This window comes from Lynx canadensis, chromosome A3 (assembly GCF_007474595.2).
Source record: "Lynx canadensis isolate LIC74 chromosome A3, mLynCan4.pri.v2, whole genome shotgun sequence".
NCBI lineage: Eukaryota > Metazoa > Chordata > Mammalia > Carnivora > Felidae > Lynx > Lynx canadensis.
Genome location: NC_044305.1, coordinates 38385690 through 38405208, shown reverse-complemented (window position 1 = coordinate 38405208; position 19519 = coordinate 38385690). Strand labels below are relative to the sequence as shown.

Here is a 19519-nt window from a genome sequence, read left to right as displayed (position 1 = left end):
TCTTTCATTTCTCTGGGTTTTGGATTCCTCATGCAAGAAATGAGAGGTTGGGACTTAGTTTTCCAGGGGTCTTGCCGACAACAAAATTCTAGTGTTTGGTGAGTGTCTGCAACCTGCCTTTTAAGTAGAGCACCTCATCATGGTTGTGGGGGGTAGCACAGAGCTTAGATGAAGCCCTGGTTCAACCGAGTGAGCAGGGCAGTGACCATGCCTGCAACCACATGCTGTGACCCTGGCATACACCTGTCATATGCCCCCGTATCTTGATGGCACAAGAAGCGCTTCACTTAGATTGTTAGGACCAAGAACCTTCCAGGGCACAGCCATAGCAATTCTCCTGACAGCATCCACCTGTCCTTGAGTCTCAAGGGGGAGCCCACAGATGGCTCCCTGATGTTGCTTCAGGCTGAACATCTGGGATTTTGCGGGTGCTGAGTTTTTCTTTTAAAAAGAGTCTGTGTGGTCTACAGACAGCCCCTGCCACTTTGGCAAGCTCCATCTCACTGGCAAGTTTCCACAGCACTTCCATTTACGCCGCATCCGAAATGGTGTGAAGAACTCCGACCCAAAGAATAGTAGAAACATACAGGGGCCTTCTAAGTAAAGTAAATTGAGTTAATGATTTGAGCAATCTTGGAGCAACAAGCATTCAGGGGCCCAGAGAAAAGATGCAGCCTCCTTAGAGGGTTGCTCTTTAAGGCTGTGATTGTGTCTCTTAGTTTTCCCCTGTGCTCACATCCCTGTCCTTCACTCACATTAGGAAGGTAGAAATGGTGCTCTTCTTGGGTCCATGGCACAGAATTCTTCCCTTCCAAAAGGACCCTGCCATTCTGTAACTGAGTTCTCTGGTTCTGGTCAGGCCCACTTGCCTTCTCTTCTTCCTCCCCTTTCCCCATTTATGAACAAATTTAGGGCCAAGGACACTGACATTCATTTTTGGGTTATCTCATAGCTTAGCATCGGGCCAGACCTTGGAGAAGAAGCAGTGAAGGAACCACCATCAGGCATGGGGACCACACTGGACCGCACCTCAGGGCAAGGAGGCCAGCAGTGAGAACTTGGAACAGAAAAGCTGTCTGCCGCAGGTGCCTTCAGAAGAGCCAGACTCATTATTTCCACCTGCTGCTCAGCAGTTAGAGTTACTCTCCTTGGGATTCCATGGCCTCTTCAAATATTTCCAGTTTCTTCCATTGGATACTTATTCCCATTTTAAGTGAGATTTATCTCATTTCATAGGTGTCTTATGAATTGCTTTGCTTCCATCAAACCCTCAACAGGAAAACTGTAGCTGTTTCACACGATAGGTGTGCCTTCCTGAAGGTGCCAGTGAGGGGAACACAAAGGAAAGGATCTTCTCAGCAGTTAGCCTTTTTCCAGCAAAGTATGGTATGCTGAACCTGTTCAAGAGTAATGGATTAAACAGGAGGGGAAGCCTTGGGCCAGGATGACTTGGCAACTCTTGAAATGTTTTATCCCCTGTGGGCCAATGCACCACTGTAATACATGATTGCATACTGAAAGGATTGTTCTGGATTGTTTGGTTTTGAGCAGGCTGGTAAATTTTGACTGCAGAAGCCTCTTCCTCCACAAGCTGGGCCAGATCCCAAGTTACGCCAGGGACAGCCTATACGTTGTAAGGAATTTTACTTGCATGCTGCAGAACCTTATTCCCTGTTAGAAAGGGAATGAGGTTCTTACTTTTCTCACAGTCATAAAACAACTCCATTCTTTTGTCACTCAGTATCCATAAGTGCTAATAACTCCCTGAGACTTCCACACTTAAAGCTGTGTGAAGGAATGCTGTCCATGTTGGTATTAAGGGACTGCACAGAACTGATCCAGGCTTAGTTTGGGCTCAGTCCTTAAAAAAATGTGTACTCCACAAAGGGCAACTCCAAATAAGTTAATGAGTACTGGGATACAGACTTTGCCATGCTGCCTGACTTCAGTGAGGTGGCTTGAAGTAGATCACCCCTCATCAAGGACTTTCCCAAGAACTTGCAAAGCCTAGGGAAAGGGTGGGAGCATAAAAATATAACTCAATTGGTCCAAAAAAAGTCACCATGTTGAATAGAAGGCTGTCAGACCAACGGCTAGACTTTTAGGAGTGTTTGGGCACATGTAACCACAGTGATGGAATGCTCACCTCACAGCGCTCTCAAAGGTATTCTTTTTTTTTTTTAAGTTTTAAATTATTGCTTCTCTTTATTGTACACGGTGTCCTATAAAGAAGATATATGTCTACAATTGAGCTTTGAAAGAGGACCACGGGGCCAGTTCCATTTAAAGGGAATGAAGTCAAGCAGTAAATTTGCTGGTCATTCTTTTCATATGGACTGTATCTTAGTCAGCAGTTGGTCTTTGATGTCATAACAATAGCACTGGGCCATGGAGGCAGAGGAGGATCCTCATAACACCGAAACTAGTCCACATTCATTACAATTTGAAGACCAGTCTGCAGGGTAGTACACATCAGGGAGCAAAGAGAGTGGGCTCCAGGGCTTGTGGGTTGCCTTTCCCAGTGAAAAATGGCCATCTCTTCTGTACCGTCCACCCTGCCCACTGCATTTTTTACAGTATTTTTAATTGAAGTCTGATACACATATGGAAAATGCACATATATAACTATACAGCCCAGTGAGATTTCATAAACTGAATGCATCTGTGTAGTCCACACTCACATCAAGAAACAGAACATTACTACCAGTGCCCCAGACAGCCCCTTTATGCTCCCTTCTAGTCACTTCCTTGACAAGGGCGACCAGTGTTCTCTCTTCTAGTTCTTCCTGGTTATTTTATATAAACAGAATCATCCATGTACTCCTTTGTGCCTGGCTTCTTTCAGTCAACATTACATTTGTGAAGTTGTACATGTTGTGACTAGTTGTTCGCTATCTGTGTGTGTACTTACTGATTATCTGTTCTACTGTTGACGGGCATTTCGCTGTTTCCAGTTTGGGGCTATTTAAATAGTGTTGCTCTGAGCATTCTTTTTCAGGGCTTGGAGTGCACATTTCTGTTGGGTATATTTCCAGGATGGGATTGCTGGGTCAGAGGGTACATTTATATTATTTTAATAGCTTGGAAACCAATTTTCCAAAGTGTTCATACCAGTTCACATTCCCTACAGGTGCTCCACCTTCTTGCCAACACTTGGATCTCTTCAGATTTGGGTTTTTTTTTTCTCATTTTTTCTTTCGGGCAGCATATTACAGTGATTTCATATTTTCAGTGGTCATATATTTTTTAAAATTATTTTTTCCTTTCTATCTAGCTATCTACCTAGTCAGTGCTCAATTCTGTGACAATTGGCAAATTAATAAGCTATTAAGATAGCTGAAATGAGACTGGTTCCAACTCAACATCTGGGGTGCAAAGGGAGAAGAAATAGGTATGCAGAACATACCTGAAGTATAAGACACAGCCTACCAAAACAAAAACAAAACAGAAGATAAAATACACTGGGGATTTAGGGCAGTCAGGAACTTGGCAAGAATAACTGAAAAAGGTCTGGAACCAGAGTGGCTGACTAGATATTAGCAATGTAGTGCCATAAATAAAAACGGAAATATGATACTACTCTCACCTATGGGAAACATTTTAAAAAGCTGACTACTTGTTCCTCAGAAGACCTTGAGAAAATGGACTTTGTGACACATTGAAGAAAGGGAAAATTGGATTAGCCACAAGGAAGTTATCCTTCTGGCCAGCAACAGTCATTAAGAAAGCAGAATATACAGCTCAGAGAGTTCCTCAGGCTTCTGCCCCCAAAGCTTGTCCTGTTTCTCTTCTGTTATGTCTGAGAAAGGAAGGTAGGAAAGGGTGTCCCCCTTCATCAGGGAAGTGGTTGCAGGCTTAAATTGTTAAGGTTTGTGAGTGATGAATAACATATTTGCGGGCACAGTTCCATCCCTGCCATGGAGCACATGAATTTTAAGCAGTGAGACCGCACAAGGGAGGGCATTCAGAACGAAGACACACAGAGATCGACGTGCATTTCTTGACTAACAAACAACCTTTGGTGGGTGGAATCCTGTGTTGGCAGAGAAATCCACAGCCTTTTCTACCTCTAGTTTCTCAGAGGCAGGGTCCTTCCGGCCTCACGCTTCCCCTCAGCCTGATGCTGGCTCAGAGTCAGGCTGGGCTGCTCCACACCACAGCCCTAGGTGATGGCTGGGTCCCACCAGAAGTGCTCATCACATCCATCCAGCATCTGCTTCCGCATGGTGGGTAGCATGGGGAGGGGGCTGCTGTTTAACCAGGAGGACAGCTGCTTTCCCAGTCTCTTCTCTCAAGCTGCCCCTGCTCTTTCTTTTCCTTTCCCCACATGGGAGCAGAAGCCAAGAATAGCCTTTTTAGAAGCATCACTGATTGGCGTGAGGCAGAATGTGTCAGCCACATGGAGCCAAGCCTGGACTACAGCAGTTCTGTGGTATCTTTCCCTCCACATGAGGTGCTCTGAGCAATCAGATGTCAAACCTTGGTTTCCTCATATTGCTTTGCCTCAGTTTCTTCAGCTGCAAAATGGAGATAATCCCCATTGGGCTATTTTGAGTTAAAGGTGTAAATACACCTAACGTCTTTACAGCAGTGTCTGGCATAGAGTAAATGCTCAGTGTTAGCTTTTGCATCATCGTTATCAGTTTTGAAGATGAAGTTCACAAATTAGAATTATCCCATTAGGATGTCTATTCTTAGGTGAAGAAAATGAAATGCAGAGAGTTGAAGTGACTTGCCCAAGGTCACACAGCTCTATCATACCCATGAGTTAAACCATTCCTATACATCAAGGGTGGTTGGTCCTTGCAACATTATAAGTTCCCAGTGATTTATCTATTACTGTTATCCCATTTTACTGAACAGGACACAGAAGCAGAGAGAAATGTGAGACTTTTGCCTAAGGGTACACATGTTAGTGAGAAGCACAAGTGAACTTGAAACAAATCCAAAGCCCATGCCTTTTGCCACCCTGTCGGGCCTGGTGACTAGTTTGTGCTGAAGGGATAGTGTGGCCCAAGCAAAGCCTTAAGAGTGCCCGTTGCCTCTGCCTTTCTGTGCATTTGATCATCATGAGAGGAACACGTGGCAGGTAGCTCACTGGTTGCAGAAGTATGGGAGACACATGGAAGAAACCCAGACCCAGCCCACAGGTTGCAACTTAGCCTGCCTAGATCTACTGAACCCCAGATGATCTGCAGACCCATCAGCATGAGAATACATGCTTATTGTTACAGCCACTGAGTTTGAGGGTACTTGGTCGTGCAGCATAATTGGGCAATAAATGAATAATACCTGACCTGTATTGAGTGTTTTCTGGGACTTGCGACTTGTAAGATACGCATCTTGAATGGTGCTTCTTAAACTGTGACATGCATATATATGATGAGTCTGGGGCCCTTATAAAATGTAGATCCTGACTCAGTTGTTCTGGATGAGGCCTGAGATTCTAAGATCCCAGGAGATGCCGTTGCTGTTCCACAGAATGCACTCTGGGTGCAAAGGCAGAGAAGTCACCCCAAGCTTCTCATCTGTGTCTCCGAGCCACAGCTGCACCTGGTGAACATCGAGGCAGCAGATGGGTAAGGGAAGGACAGTCCCTGCCCTCCAGTGAGAATTCTGGGTGGGTTTATAATACTGTGCACTCATAATGTCTGGCGTAGCCAGGAGATCAGCTCATATTAACATTTCCTCAACCCATTTCATGGGCTAAGGATTAGAATCACCTAATGAGATCTCCCCTTTTTTACTTTTTGCCCTTTCTACTTCCTGGAATTTGAAGGTTCATGGCAATAAAACTGGCGTCCAATTCGGGGCGCCTGGGTGGCTCAGTCGGTTAAGCATCCGACTTCGGCTCAGGTCATGATCTCGCGGTCCGTGGGTTCGAGCCCCGCGTCGGGCTCTGTGCTGATGGCTCAGAGCCTGGAGCCTGTTTCAGATTCTGTGTCTCCATCTTTCTCTGACCCTCCCCTGTCCATGGTCTCTCTCTGTCTCAAAAATAAATAAATGTTAAAAAAAAAAAAACTGGCGTCCAATTCATTTGGGGGTCATAACCAATACCAGATTTCTAAGTCACAATGTAACTGAGTCCCCAGGCAAGAGATACCAAGTCTATTTCTGGTTTTCTTAAACTCTAGTCAGGGAAGGCCTGGGACAAGAAGATGAGGGGAGTGATGGACAGAAGCTTATGGAGGAAACTGAGTCTTCTGCTGGGACACCTTTCCAACCTGTTTTTCTGTCCAGCACCTAACTTTCCCTCTACCACCGTCACCTGGAGAATTGAGCCCCATGAAATTTCCATACTTTGGGCATCCTGGAAAAATAGGAGAATTCTCTGCAAGAAGACAATCTCTTCTCTTCTTCCTTCCATTTTTCATAATACAATTGAGTCTTGAACAACAGGGGTCTGAATTGCATGAGTCCACTTATGTGGATTCTTATTGGTTTTGTTGATAAATACAGTATAGTTCTGTAAATGTATTTTCTCTTCCTTATGATTTGCTTAATAACATTTTCTTTTCTCTAGCTTGATTATAAGAATACAGTATATAATATGTATAACATACAAAATATGTGTTAAGCAACTGTTTATGTTATCAGTAAGGCTTCTGGTCAACAGTAGCCTATTGGATGTTAAGTTTATGGGGAGTCAAAGTTATACGTGGATTTTTGACTGCATTGTTCGAGAATCAGTTGTATATTGCAGAACACAGTCTACAAATGGTTTAACTGTAAGAGGATCTCTTCCTGAGACTCAACGTCCAAATTCTCTGAAGTTTTCCAGTGGCATCCGTGGATCGTTACAGATCCCAAACATGTTATGTGAGTGCCTTAAAAAGATTGCCACAATTTCCTAATTAAGCTAAACATACACCTATCGTATGACCCAACCATTCTGCTAAGTATTCACACAGGAGAAATGAAAGCATATGTCCATGCAAAGACTTATACCTGAATATTCATAGCATCTTTATTTTAATAGGCCCAAATTGGAAACAGCCTAAATGTGCTTCAATGGATGAGTGGATAAGCATGTTGTATGCATACAGTGCAATACTAATTGGCAATAAAAAGGATCAAACACTTTATACATAAAACATGGATGATTCTCAAAGTCATTATGGTGAGCAAAGAAGCTTGTTGTACTGTAAATTCTGTATGATGTTAGTTACATAAAAATCTAGGAAATGCAAAAGCTATAGTGACAGAAGGCAGCTCAGTGGCCCGGAGATTGCTGGAGAATGAAGGAAGAATCACAAAGGAGCACAAAGAAACTTTCGGAGATGATAGATTTATTCATTATCTTGATAGCAGTGCTGGCTTGACAGGTGTCAAAGCCCACTGGATTGTTCACTTTAAATATGCATGGTTCCCTTTATGTCAATTACACCTCAATAAAGCTCTGTTTTTAAAAATAATAACACAACTGCCACTTTTCCCTCTATCTTCTTTCCACTGCTATCTCCAAGAGGCAGTTGGGAGCCAAGGCATGTTTTTCATTTGTTTCATTGGCATGGGCATGGATATTCTATCTAGATGCCTTTGGGAGTAAGTTAACACCTGGGGGGCTTATGGCATCATTTCCAGCTTCCCTGGATCCATCATATAGATTCTAACCACATCTCGTTATTTTTGAAAATAGAGATGTGGTGTCTGGCAGGAAGTGGCCTATTGCATTCACAGACTACCTTCCTTTTTCCAGGTCACTTATGTGAACATCTGGGGATTGGAGCGCCCCAAACTGTGAGTCTGGCAGCCCAGGGTCCCAAACTTGAAGACAGGCCCTGCAGCACTGTCTCTGCCAGGGGGTAAAGGGGTACTGCTCTGTTACAGAGGTATATCAGTCCCAGACAGTGCTCTATGCAAGATGACTTGGTTTACTAAAGTGTGCATGGGTCAGACCAAGAGGAAGAAGGAGTAATTAATCCACTGTTTTTATATCTACTCAGTTTACAGAAACAACTTTTCAGTGACACATGCCGGTCAATGCTTGGGGAGTTGATGAAGCTACATTTATCAAGGCATCTGGGCCTCTGCCTTTTTAAGGCATTAGATGACAATCCCATATATCTATGAGGACTTTCTATTGTTGCTCACTCTCCTACCTAAAATAGCACACAAGCACAGAATCAGGCTCTCAGGAGAGAAAAGACCAGTTATCTCTTTATACACCAGCAATTTGAGGGTTTGCCCAGGCCTGATCTTTCCCATTCCTACAATTTTGGAATTCCCTCTGTTCCCAGCTGCTCTGGGAGGGCATAGCATGGCCTGATTCTGTTGCTGCCCATAGCATGTACCTTTCTGAGACTAACAGGCCTCAACCTTGTTAATGATGGCAAGAAGCAGCAGGTGCCTCATGGAAACTCTGCCCCATAGCTTTCCTATACCATCACTATCTAGAAAAGTGGTCACTATCCCCATGCCTAATGTGTGAGTAGTGCTTCATTTAGTTTGGGTTCTCCCACAAGGAAACTCTGAGACAAAGAGCAAGTAGTATATTTGGGAGATGATCCCAGAAAGCTTTGGTAGGGGAAAAGGAAAGAAGGCAGAGAAGGGAGAAGCCATAAAGTTATGTTATCAAGACAATGACCACAGTGGGCAGTGAGTGTTTAGTCCCAAGAGGAACACTGGCCACTAGCATATTGACTTTATTAGCATTGTATTTCATCTAAAATATGGACTCATCAGCCACAGAAAGAAGGAAATTAAATTTTATCTTTTATGTTCATGGCTTCTTATGAAGTTCTTACTGAAGTGGAGCACAGAAAAGATTTAAATAAAATACAAAATGAGATCTGTTTCTTAATAGCATACTCCTCCATTACTTCATAAACTCACTGCATATAATCTGGGCATTAAAATGACACCCCTAACTCATCCTCTGAAGAATCTTCTGTCCTTTAGGAAATGAATACAGAGGGATACCCTAGCTGTCACTGAAGACAGAAGCTTCATCACCATCTTTTTTTTTTTTTTTATAGATTAAAAAATCCTGAGCCAAGGTTTGCAGAAGATGTTCTCAGAAGATGAAAGAGAAATGAGAGGACCACAGAAACCATTAAAATGCTATAAAATAAGACCAATGCAAACAAGTTGAAAAAAAGATTGAGATAATCAAATCTGGAGAAGACAGAGAAACTATTAAATAATAGACTTCAAATCCTACATGAGATGGTTTTTGAAAAGTTAATGAATAGTGGGGAAAAAAGGCAAACATGAAATAAAGATGTAGCATAAAAGATTCAAAGGACACATCAGAGGGAAAATATTGTGACACTGAGGGTTTTTAAAAGACACAGAATATGGTGGGATTCTTTCCTTTGGAAGCTTTAAAACCAAAAATAGATTCTTCTTTACTGAATGGATAGTTCTCATGACTTCAAAGATCAATGATCAAGACTCAAAGATCAATGCCTTTTAGAATATGGCTGGCAAAGAAAGAACAAAGGGGCTACACAAACAATAAAACTTCCTTTTGGTTTGTATACAGGAAAATTAAATTAAGAAATAAAATTATAGTGTTTCAGTTCAAGGTGGCAGATCAGGCATTTTCATTTACTTCTTTTCCCTCTCCAAATTCTACTGAAAAGGCAGCTGAAATACAAATAAGTAAATAAATCCAGAACAGACGTGTAAAGCAGAGAAGTTTCGCCTACAGAAGAAGGAATGATTTCTAGTTGACATGAAATAAATTGTATCCAACTGAAAGTGAAACACTAAAGGAGTTGAGAAAAAGTGAGTTTCTTTAGAGGAATTCTTATAATAATATCAAGAATAGAAGCTGTGTCAGTTGTACTACTAGGTATTTACTCACGTGACATGAAAATATATGTTCACAGAAAGGCCTGTACAAGAATGTTACCATGGTCTTTTAAAAAAATATATCTAACGCATGGGAAATGATCAAAATGTTTACCAATGGGGGGGATAGAGAAATAAATTATGATATAGTTATACAATGGAATACAACTCACCAATAAAAAAGAGAAATCTACTGATACACACACCAATACAAAAAAAATCCCAAAAACATGTTGAGCAAAAGAAGCCAGAGACACACACACAAAATTGCACACCTGTGATGCCATCTACATGAAGATCTGGAACAGGCAAACTAATTGTGATGAGAGGAGTCAGACACTGGTTGCCTCTGGGAGGAATGAACTGCCAATAAAGATTCACAAGAAGGCTTTCTGGGATGATGTAGACATTCTATATCCTAATTTTGATGGTGGCTACATGGGCATATACAATCGTCAAAAATGGAACTGAACTTTTAAGATTATTTTATTGTATGTAAATTATTCATTACTTTTAAAAACTTAAAAAATTCTAAGAGAGAGAAAAAAGAGAGTAAAAAGGAAGAGGAAAAGGAGAGGAGGGGAGAAGAAGGAGGGAAAAGAGAAGAGGCAAGGATATAGAAGTTAGAAAAAGGTGAGGACAGGAAACTGATTAAAGAGTGGATAAGCAAGGAGATTACTCAAGAAATGTTCTCACAACGAAGACAAACTTGGGGCTTCAGATTTAAAGGGTCCACTGAGTGCCAACCAGAACAAACTACTAAAGTCTTAAATCTAAACACAACATGATGACATTTCTGAACATTATGAATAAAGTGAAAAATCCTAAAAGCTTCTAGTTTAAAAAAATAGCCAGCTACAAAGACATAGCATCCGATTTTGAATGAAACATGAGCTGATGTAATAAAATTGGATTTTATCTTCAAAATTCTGAGGGGAAACAATATGGAACATGGCCAACTACCAAATTAGCATGTAAATGTGAGAACCAAATAAAGATATGTTAAAAAATTTAGGATCTCAGAGAGTTTAGCCTTTGATAAAACCTTCCTAAAATAACTTTTTGAGAATGTTTTCCAACAAAATAAAAGATGAAAATATGAGATTCAAGTAGCAGCAACAGCCAGTAAAGAAATAAGTAAATTTTATAGTTATGTCTAGATAATTATTAGAAACATAAATGAAACTGCTAAGAAATTATTCCTAAGAGTTATAATGAAAAAGAAAGAAAGGAAGAAAGAAAGAAAGAAAGAAAGAAAGAAAGAAAGAAAGAAAGAAAGAAAGAAGAAAAAAGAAATAGAAAGAAGAATAATTTAGCCTAAATATTCAGATAATATGATTAAAAGCTGAGAGATACACAGGACACAGAGAGAAACAGAATATCAGAATCTTGTTTTTGGAGGCTTTAGGTTATAAATATGGATTGATTCTCAGCACTGATAAAAAGTGTAAGTTCAAATCTGTTAAAATGTTGAGAATAACAGCAATAGAACACTTTCAATACTTGAGGAAAAATGAACAAAGTAAATAGTATTTAAGTACTTATTGAATGTTTAAGTGCTAAGCTCTGATAAATTACTTAGTATGCATTCAGTGTTTTAATTTTTAAAACAGCACCAGGAAATAGTATTATATATATAATTTACAGATGAGGAAATTAATATAAAGGCTAAGTCTCTTGCCAAAGGTTACACAGATAAATTGGAGAGTAAGAGGCAAAATGGAAAAAATTGTGGAAATTTGAAAATACTACACAAAATGGGAAAAATATCTTCAAATCTATCAGTAATCACAACAAATATAAATGAGTTAAATTCATTGATGTGTTGCATGGAAACAGAAAATTGAGCTATCAGTTATTAATAAGAGAGCTATTTAAATTAAAAAAAAAGTTAGACAATGTTTTAAAGTAAAGGTTGGAAAAGGACATTCGACAAATCTCAAAAGAAAAATAAATAAAACAAGAGTTGCAACATTAATATCAGACAAAAAAGTATTCAAGACAAAAGTCAATAAAATGATAAATAAGGAATTTCATCTTGATAAAATATAACCACCAAAAAAGGTTATTTTTATGTCCCAACACCATGGATTCGAGACAAGTAAAGCAAAAATTAATGGGATAATGAGAGACAGAAAAATCAACAACAGTAGGATAAAAGTGAAATTAATTTTCTTGAGAAATCAGTAAAATAGTGGACAGTAAATAAATCAAGTTGGAGCGTTTTCAAAATATAATCAACAATCTTGATCTGATAGGTTTTATAAAGAGATCCAAGAGTGTGCATCATAAAACATAAAGAATATACAGTTATGAAATATTTGCAAAATATGCTTGTACTATGTATAAACTTTATAGTGATAAAGTGTAATTTATCAGTTTATAAAAATATATAATTTTCTGGGAAAACATAATTTATCAAAATTGACTCAAGAAAATTTATATTATCTGAATAGACTACTAGCCATGGATTAACATGGAATGATAATCAGTAATCTCAAGCAAAGAGGTACCAAGCCTAAAAGCACTTATGAATGAATTCTAACAACCTCATAAGAAAGAGATGATTATTATTTAAAGTGCTAAAGTGAAAAAAAAATGAAGATTTTAACCTCATCCCATGGAACTCTAATGATACACTATTGAAATGGATACTGCTAGCTTTCATGCTCGCACCAAGAAAACTGTAAGCATATATTTCTATAACTTTCCTATATTCTAGAACTAACAAATTGGAGAATATAACAACAAAAAATAAAACCCTATCCACAATAGGAAACAAACCTAGGTATGATAGGACAAGTGGCTATTCACTTGGACAAAAACCAAAGTTTGTATCTTCATCTTAAACCTTAAACCCACAAATAACTTCAAAGCAGACTGTTGTTCTAAACAACAGCAGCCAACAACAATAAGGAACTATAAAACTGTTAGAACAAAATATATTTAAAGATTCTGACAATCTTTATTTGAGGAACCTTTTTGTAAGTAAAGCAAGACAACCGAAAATCATAAAAGGATTCAGAGTTGATTACATTCACAACAGAAAGTTTTTTGGGGCACCTGGGTGGCTCAGTGAGTTAAGCATCAGACTTTTGCTCAGGTCATGATCTCATGGTTTGTGAGTTTGGGCCCTGCGCTGGGCTCTGTGCTGACAGCTCAGAGCCTGCTTCAGATTCTGTGTCTCCCTCTCTCTCTCCCTCTCCCCTCCCCGATTCATGCTCTGTTTCTCTCTCTCTCAAAAATAAATAAGACATTACAAAAAATAAATAAAGTAGAAAGTTTTTCATGACCAAAGGCAGCATAAACAATATTAAAGGGTGAGTGCAAGATTGGTCTAAACATTTACAAAGCATATGAGACAAAAAATGAATATGGTAGATATTTGCAAACATAGCCACAGTAATTTCTCCCATTGCTATACACACGCTCCTTTGCAATATTACTTTTCTGGTCCTCCAATCCAGAGGAGTCTATTCCCTGTGCCCTAGACTCTGAGCTGGCCCAGTGATTTATTTGGCTCATAGAATGTAGCTGAAGTTGTACAAGTTCTTCAAGAGGCTTTGCAACTTCTGCTTTTACTCTCTTGCTGCTCTAAGTCCACCACGTCAGGCTCTGTGGGCTAGGTTCCTTGAAGATGAAAGACTCTGTGGAGACAGAGCCTAGGTGACAGCCAGCATCAACCATCAGACATACGAGTGAGGTCATCCTGGACTATCAAGCTCATGTCAAGCCAACACTAGGCTAGAGTCACATGAGTAATTCCAGGTGAGATCAGCAGAAGAACCACCCAGCTGAGCCTGGAGCAAGTTTTCTTGATGAGCTAATGAAATAATGGTTGTTTCTAGCCACTAAATATTGGGGTAGTTTGTTATGTAGTAACAGCTAAGTGGGACAGTCATCCATAATTTATAAAGAATTCCAGGGAGAAGAGCCACCAGCCTGTCTGGATAATGGGAAGGCAAGCCATGAAACAAGAAATGCAATGGCTGTTGACTTGAATCAGAGCTGGGAGTCTTTCTGCTGAATAGGAACAAGAACTTGGGCTCCAGTATCAGCCTGCCTGGTTCTGAAGCTCGGCCCTGTCCCCATCACAGCTGTGTGGCCTTGGGCAAGTTACTCAAATCTCTCCAGGCCTCAGTTTCCTCATCTATAAAATGAGTATACAAAGACTCAAATTCTCTGTCAATCCCACAGAATCAATGTAGGAAACGTACTTGTATTAAATACAAATAAATGTTGCTCTTGCTTCTACTGCTATAAATGGCTCTGATGACCTCTTCAGTACCAGAAGCTAAGTTGTTTTACTGAAGGCAAGTAGAGTGATAAAGGGAGAAAGAGCTCATAAAGACAGTAGTTAGGAGATAGAGAACAAAGACACTAAGTTACATTTCAGAGTTTGGGTTGCTTTAATGGCATTGTAAAAATAATCAATTTGATGGTTTATAATACTTGCTTATATCTCACTGTCTTAATAAATTCTAACTTTCCTATTAAAATCTGTAGAAATTTATGGTTTTAAATCTGACTGAGATTCAGTAGAGAGGTAGTCATGTGAATTTCAAATAAAAGAAATATAATAATAGTTGTTATTATTGCCTGGGGATTCTATATTTTGGGATGTTCTATCTTCCAGACTTTTATTATATATCATTGTTTTCTGACTATTATTAAAGACCTCAAAGAACTAGTCTGCGTCTCTGAACATGAGACACTTATTTCAATGAAGAGCTTAGATTTCATTCAAAAGTGAAAAAAGTTAATGTTTCTGTACATTTTTATGCAGCTGTTGCAGACAACCAGACAATTTCTTATCAGATATTTTTAAATATTCAAAATGGTGTGACGACTAACATCATTGGTTTCATGAGCCACTTGAAATACAGTGCTTCTACGTGGGCAACCTTGGACAAGTTACCTAACCTCAGTTCTTTTAGTTGAATCAAGAATAATGATAGTGCCTGATTCACAAGACTTTTGTTGATATATGTAAACTGCTAAGGACAGTGCCTGACACATAAAAGACACTTGAGAAATCTTAGTCATGATTGTTGTTATTCTTACTACTATTTTATTGGGTGTCCTTAATAATGTCAAAACAACCAGATCTTAAATAAGGGAGTATCTCTTCTTAAATGACCCCAAAGATATTACAGTTTGGGTAAATAAACGAACCATGTTTATTTCTCACTCCAACCTCATATTTTAGAATATTTTAAGCAGAAATAACAAGAACAATCATGTAGTCTAGGGACTGATTAACTTCCTGGTTACAAAGAATGAATTTAGCAGCTTAAAATATCACAGAACCAACACATTTAAAAGGATTTTGAGATGGGTTACACATGTCCAGTAAACAGAAAGAATATAGTGTCTGCAGTTTTGTTTTTAAATACACCTGCTACTAGTGAATTCAGTGTCCTGGGCTGAAAACAATAACCTAAATGTTTTTTGCAGACCTCCTCACTTGGTGGGACATATTCTCTCTCTCTCCATTTGAATGGTAAGATCTTTGGAGAGCCAGAGAAATAACTTTAGTCAGGAAGAATATAAAACTTTTATAATAACAAATTACAAAAGAGAGTAAAATTATGAACCAAACTGTTAAACTCATCATTCTGCCTGGATAAGTGCATTGAGTGGACAGAATAATCAAACACTATTGCAAGATAAGCTGAAGCTGGTGGATTAGCAGCTGCTTGGGACCCAAGATACTCCTAGGAGCATTACTCCTTCTAAATCCCCCATTTCTTTTGCCCTCTTGGGGAACTTCTTCAGCCAAAGGCCCCTTTGAGAATTTAATCCACTTCCCCTTTGCAGCTGCCACTTCCACCAGCTGCTTCTCTCATTACCTTACTGTTCAGGCAGAAAAGGCCAACCCCAGGTTATTCTAATGATAGCAAACACCTCATAAAGAAATCTGCCAAATTTACTTTTCCATAGAACATCATTTTTATAGCTTTTCATGAGTCCATGAGGAAAGAAAGCATCATGTATAAAATATGACTTCCAGAAATCTTGAAGATATTAAGAATTATGCCGGCAGTCGTAGACTGGTGGGTGTCGCACCATCTACAGAATGGGAGTGTCTTCCGTTTCCCCAAAGGAATCCGGTAAGTCTGTCATTGTACCTGTTTGCCCACAGAAGACGGGCAGGCCCCACAAATTTAGAACATCTTCAGAGATGCCCCAAATTAAAATTTCTTTTTAATGGGTATTTTTTTCGAGAGAGAGACAGAGAAAGAGAGAGAGAGAGAGAGAGAATGTAAGGGAGGGGCAGAGAGAGAGGGATACACAGAATCTGAAGCAGGCTCCAGGCTCCAAGCTGTCAGCACAGAGCCCTATGCTGGGCTTGAACTCACAAACTGAGAGATCATGATCTCAGCTGAAGTTGGTCGACCAACCCAGAATGAGCTACCCAGGCGCCCCAGAAATGTCCCAAATTTAAAAGAACTGTAGGCTCTGGGTGTATTCTTTTCCATTCCTGGTTTTGTATTTGTGCGCAAGGATCACCTTGCTTTAGTCTATAACATCCTGGCAGAGAGAAAACTTGGTATAAGTAATCAAGAGTTTGGAATGCATGAAAATTGGCTAGTTTCCTAATCTCTCTGTGCCTTAGTTTTTGCATTTGTAAAGGGGGCATATTAACAGTATAGTACCTCATTAAATCAATGAAATTCTGTAAAGCACTTAATACAGTGGCACAAGGCACATAGCAAGCACTACAGAAATATTTAAGTGAATTCTCTAACAATTTTTTTTCACAAAAATTACATTAAAAAGTACATTAGCAGGGGCAATGGTTGTAAAGTCCTTTGGGAACAATAAATACTACTTATCTCCACACTGCAGAGCAAAGAGTTTAAAAGAGCTGGTTTGAGGAAGAGATTTTAGGAGGCAGAAAATTACCGAGGCTTCCTGGGAAAATCCTTGCTGACTTCTACCCATGCTCCAAGTTGACAGTTGTAACACTCAAGGAAAAACGCTTTCCAGGGCAGTGACAAGAAATCTATACCTGAGCAATCCTTTATTCGGAAAACATAATTAACCTTGTGTCTGGAGCCCCCTCACTTCTCCCCAAAGGCGACCCCCTCTCCAGCCTTGGAGCGCAACGGATGCTCAGAATCTCATTCCTAAAGCGACCCACAAGAGGGGCAGAACGCTGAAAGTCTTTACTATATTTTTAAAAGCCCCAGGTGACTCGGGCCCCAAGCACGACAGGTGGCTTGACTCCGCGCCCTCCGTAAGGCTGGGGAGGGACGTGGGAGGCACTTGGACCGCGCGGGAAAACAGGATGTCTGTCCATTTTCCTCCGGGACATTATTTCCCGACCCTTGGCGATGCTTTCTGAAGGGGCAGACTCCCTGGGGTTCTTTCTCCCAAACCCAGTTTGGGGGTATTACCCTATAGTTAAGAGTCTCCTGCCGTTCCCCTCACCCCCCAGAGTAACATTACTCAGCCACTAAAGGGCAATCAAAGACTGTCAGCACCCCAAAAGAAACACATACCAAGCCGCCCATCCCAAGCCTCGCACCCCCAGGTACCTGACCTGTGAAAAACCTGGAGGACAGCATCTGCCAGACCTCAATACGGGGTTCAGTCTCCAGGCACGCAACCCCACTCCGTCTCTGCCTAAGACAGGTTGTCCCCGCAAGACCGTTGCTCTTTGGTGGGGCGGGGGACCCGCCCCCTCGCATCCAGCCTGCGCTTGCTCAGCACCCTGCCACCCGGTCCCCGCTGCCACGCGCGCCCCTCTCTGGCGGCGCACTCACCTGCAGCTGCGTCCGGCTGGCGTTGCCCGCGGCCGCGTCCGGCCCGTCAGCGGCTCCCGAACCGCGCAGCACTGTGATGTGCAGCGTGAGCAGCAGCAGCCCCAGCAGCAGCAACAGCTCGGCCGCCAGACGCACCATCCTCTTGAGGCGCGCGGCTTTAGGACCCGGCGCGGCGGGCGGCGGCGGCGGCGGCGGCGCCGGGGGAGGCGGAGTTGGAGCCCGGGAGCCCGGCAGCGCGGCTCCCGCCTCGGCCCCCGCTGGGCCCCCGCTCCCCGGGCCCGCGGGGCTGGCGCTGGGCTCAGCGGGGCGCGCCGGGCCGGGGGAGCAGGAGCCGCCGCCGCCGCCGCCGCCGCCGCCGCCGCCGCACCACGGCGGAGCCACGGCGGGGCCGGGGGCGTCCAAGCCGGCTGCGGAGCAAACCCCGGCGCTCCCCGGCGGCGGCGGCGGGGACGGGGGGCTGCCCGGGACCCGGGCCGGGCCGGGGACCACCCTGCGGGCAGGGGGTAGCGGGGGCGGCGGCGGGGCAGGCGCAGCCGAGCCCCCGAGCGCACATGGGCGCCCCAGATGTGGCCGCGGCGCCGCAGCTGGAGCGGGAGCGGCCGCCAGAGGAGCGCGGGGAGCAGGAGGAGGAGGAGGAGAAGGAGGAGGAGGAGAATGAGGAGGAGGGCTTCAGTGGCGGCCCGGAGTTACCTCCACGCTTGGCTCCCCCGCCCTTGCCGCCCGGAGCCACTCACCCGACGAGCCACCTCCCCTCCTCCCCGCGCTCCTTCGGGCCGCGGGCCGCGCCGCCCCGCCGCCGAGTCCTAGGGTGAGCCGGCTCCAGATGGGGACCCCGGGTACACGGGGGCTGTCACAGTTTGGAGGTGACGCGGGCGCCCCTCCGGGGTCGGCGTCCGCCTGCCGGGCTGCGCCAAGTGCGCGCACTGCTGCCGAGGTCGCTGTGGCCGCCGAGGGCAGAGCCTTGTGCGTACTGAGGCTCGGGGCTGTGGGTGGGTGGGGTGCCTGGGCGAGTTTAGAAACCTTTATTGACAAAGTGGAGTTGGGAGTTGTAGTGGTGGAGAACGGAGGGGGCTCAGGGCAAGCCAGGTGTCTGTGACTGTGCGCCCCTTGCTGAAGCTGGCGTGCGTGTGTACCAGGGGAATGATAAAGTGTAGTTCCAGAAGGGTCTTGACACTTGCTCCTGGACGGTGGGCCTCCGCTCCCTGAGCAGCGCTGCTCACGCGCCCGTGGCGCCTGGTAGAGCCTGGAAAGGGAGGCGAGTCGGATTCGCTAGGTGTCGGTCCGGTGGAGCGCGCAGGTGGCGCGGTGGGAAGCTTCAGGGCTTGGCTCGGGCGCGCAGTACGTAGGTGGGGCACTGGGGGTCAATCTCAGCTCAGGCAGTCACGGGTCGAGGGGCTCATCCCGGAGGCGCTGCTCCCGGAGGGGACCTAGGGGCTGGCGTCGCACAGCCGCCGCTCCTGGGCCACCGCCTCATGACCGCGCTGCAGCCTCCGGCTCCCGCGCGCGGCTCATGCCGTGCTGGGGGCAGCCGGCGAGTGGAAAGGCTCCGGGGTCGAGCAGAGAGCGCGGAGCTTGGCCTCGAGCGCAAGAGCAAACTGGGTCCGATGGTAGGCTTGGATCACCGCAGTGGCACCGCGCGTTCCCCTCTCTTTTGATCTTGCTCAGGATCCCGCCTTCCCAAAGTAGCTCAGAGTGGTGAGCGCGCTGTAAGACTGGGGCCTTTTATACTGCACTTCCTCCGCCTCCTACCGGGTTTCCTCCCTCCCTCCTTCCTTGTGCCCGCCCAGCCAGTCCCTCCCCGCGTGAGGAGCCCTCAGCCTAGGCGTTCGCACAATTCATTTCGCAAATTTCCAAGCCTACCTAGCCTTTAGGATTCCAGTGCTCCGGGGATGAACCTTCCGTCGTTCCCTTGGTGGTTGAAATTAAATAAATAAGCAAAACTTTTTCGC

General features: G+C 43.4%; 1 protein-coding gene across 1 annotated transcript in view; it reads right to left on the bottom strand.

Annotated features, from left to right (window-relative positions):
* The window catches only part of ISM1 (isthmin 1), a 74319-nt gene extending 56611 nt beyond the window's left edge, over positions 1-17708 (bottom strand). Inside the window, exon 1 of the mRNA XM_030310106.1 lies at positions 17571-17708. Within this exon, the coding sequence (XP_030165966.1) occupies positions 17571-17708 (138 nt within the window). The remainder of the gene's footprint in view (positions 1-17570) is intronic.
* Between the last annotated feature and the right edge of the window lie 1811 nt (positions 17709-19519).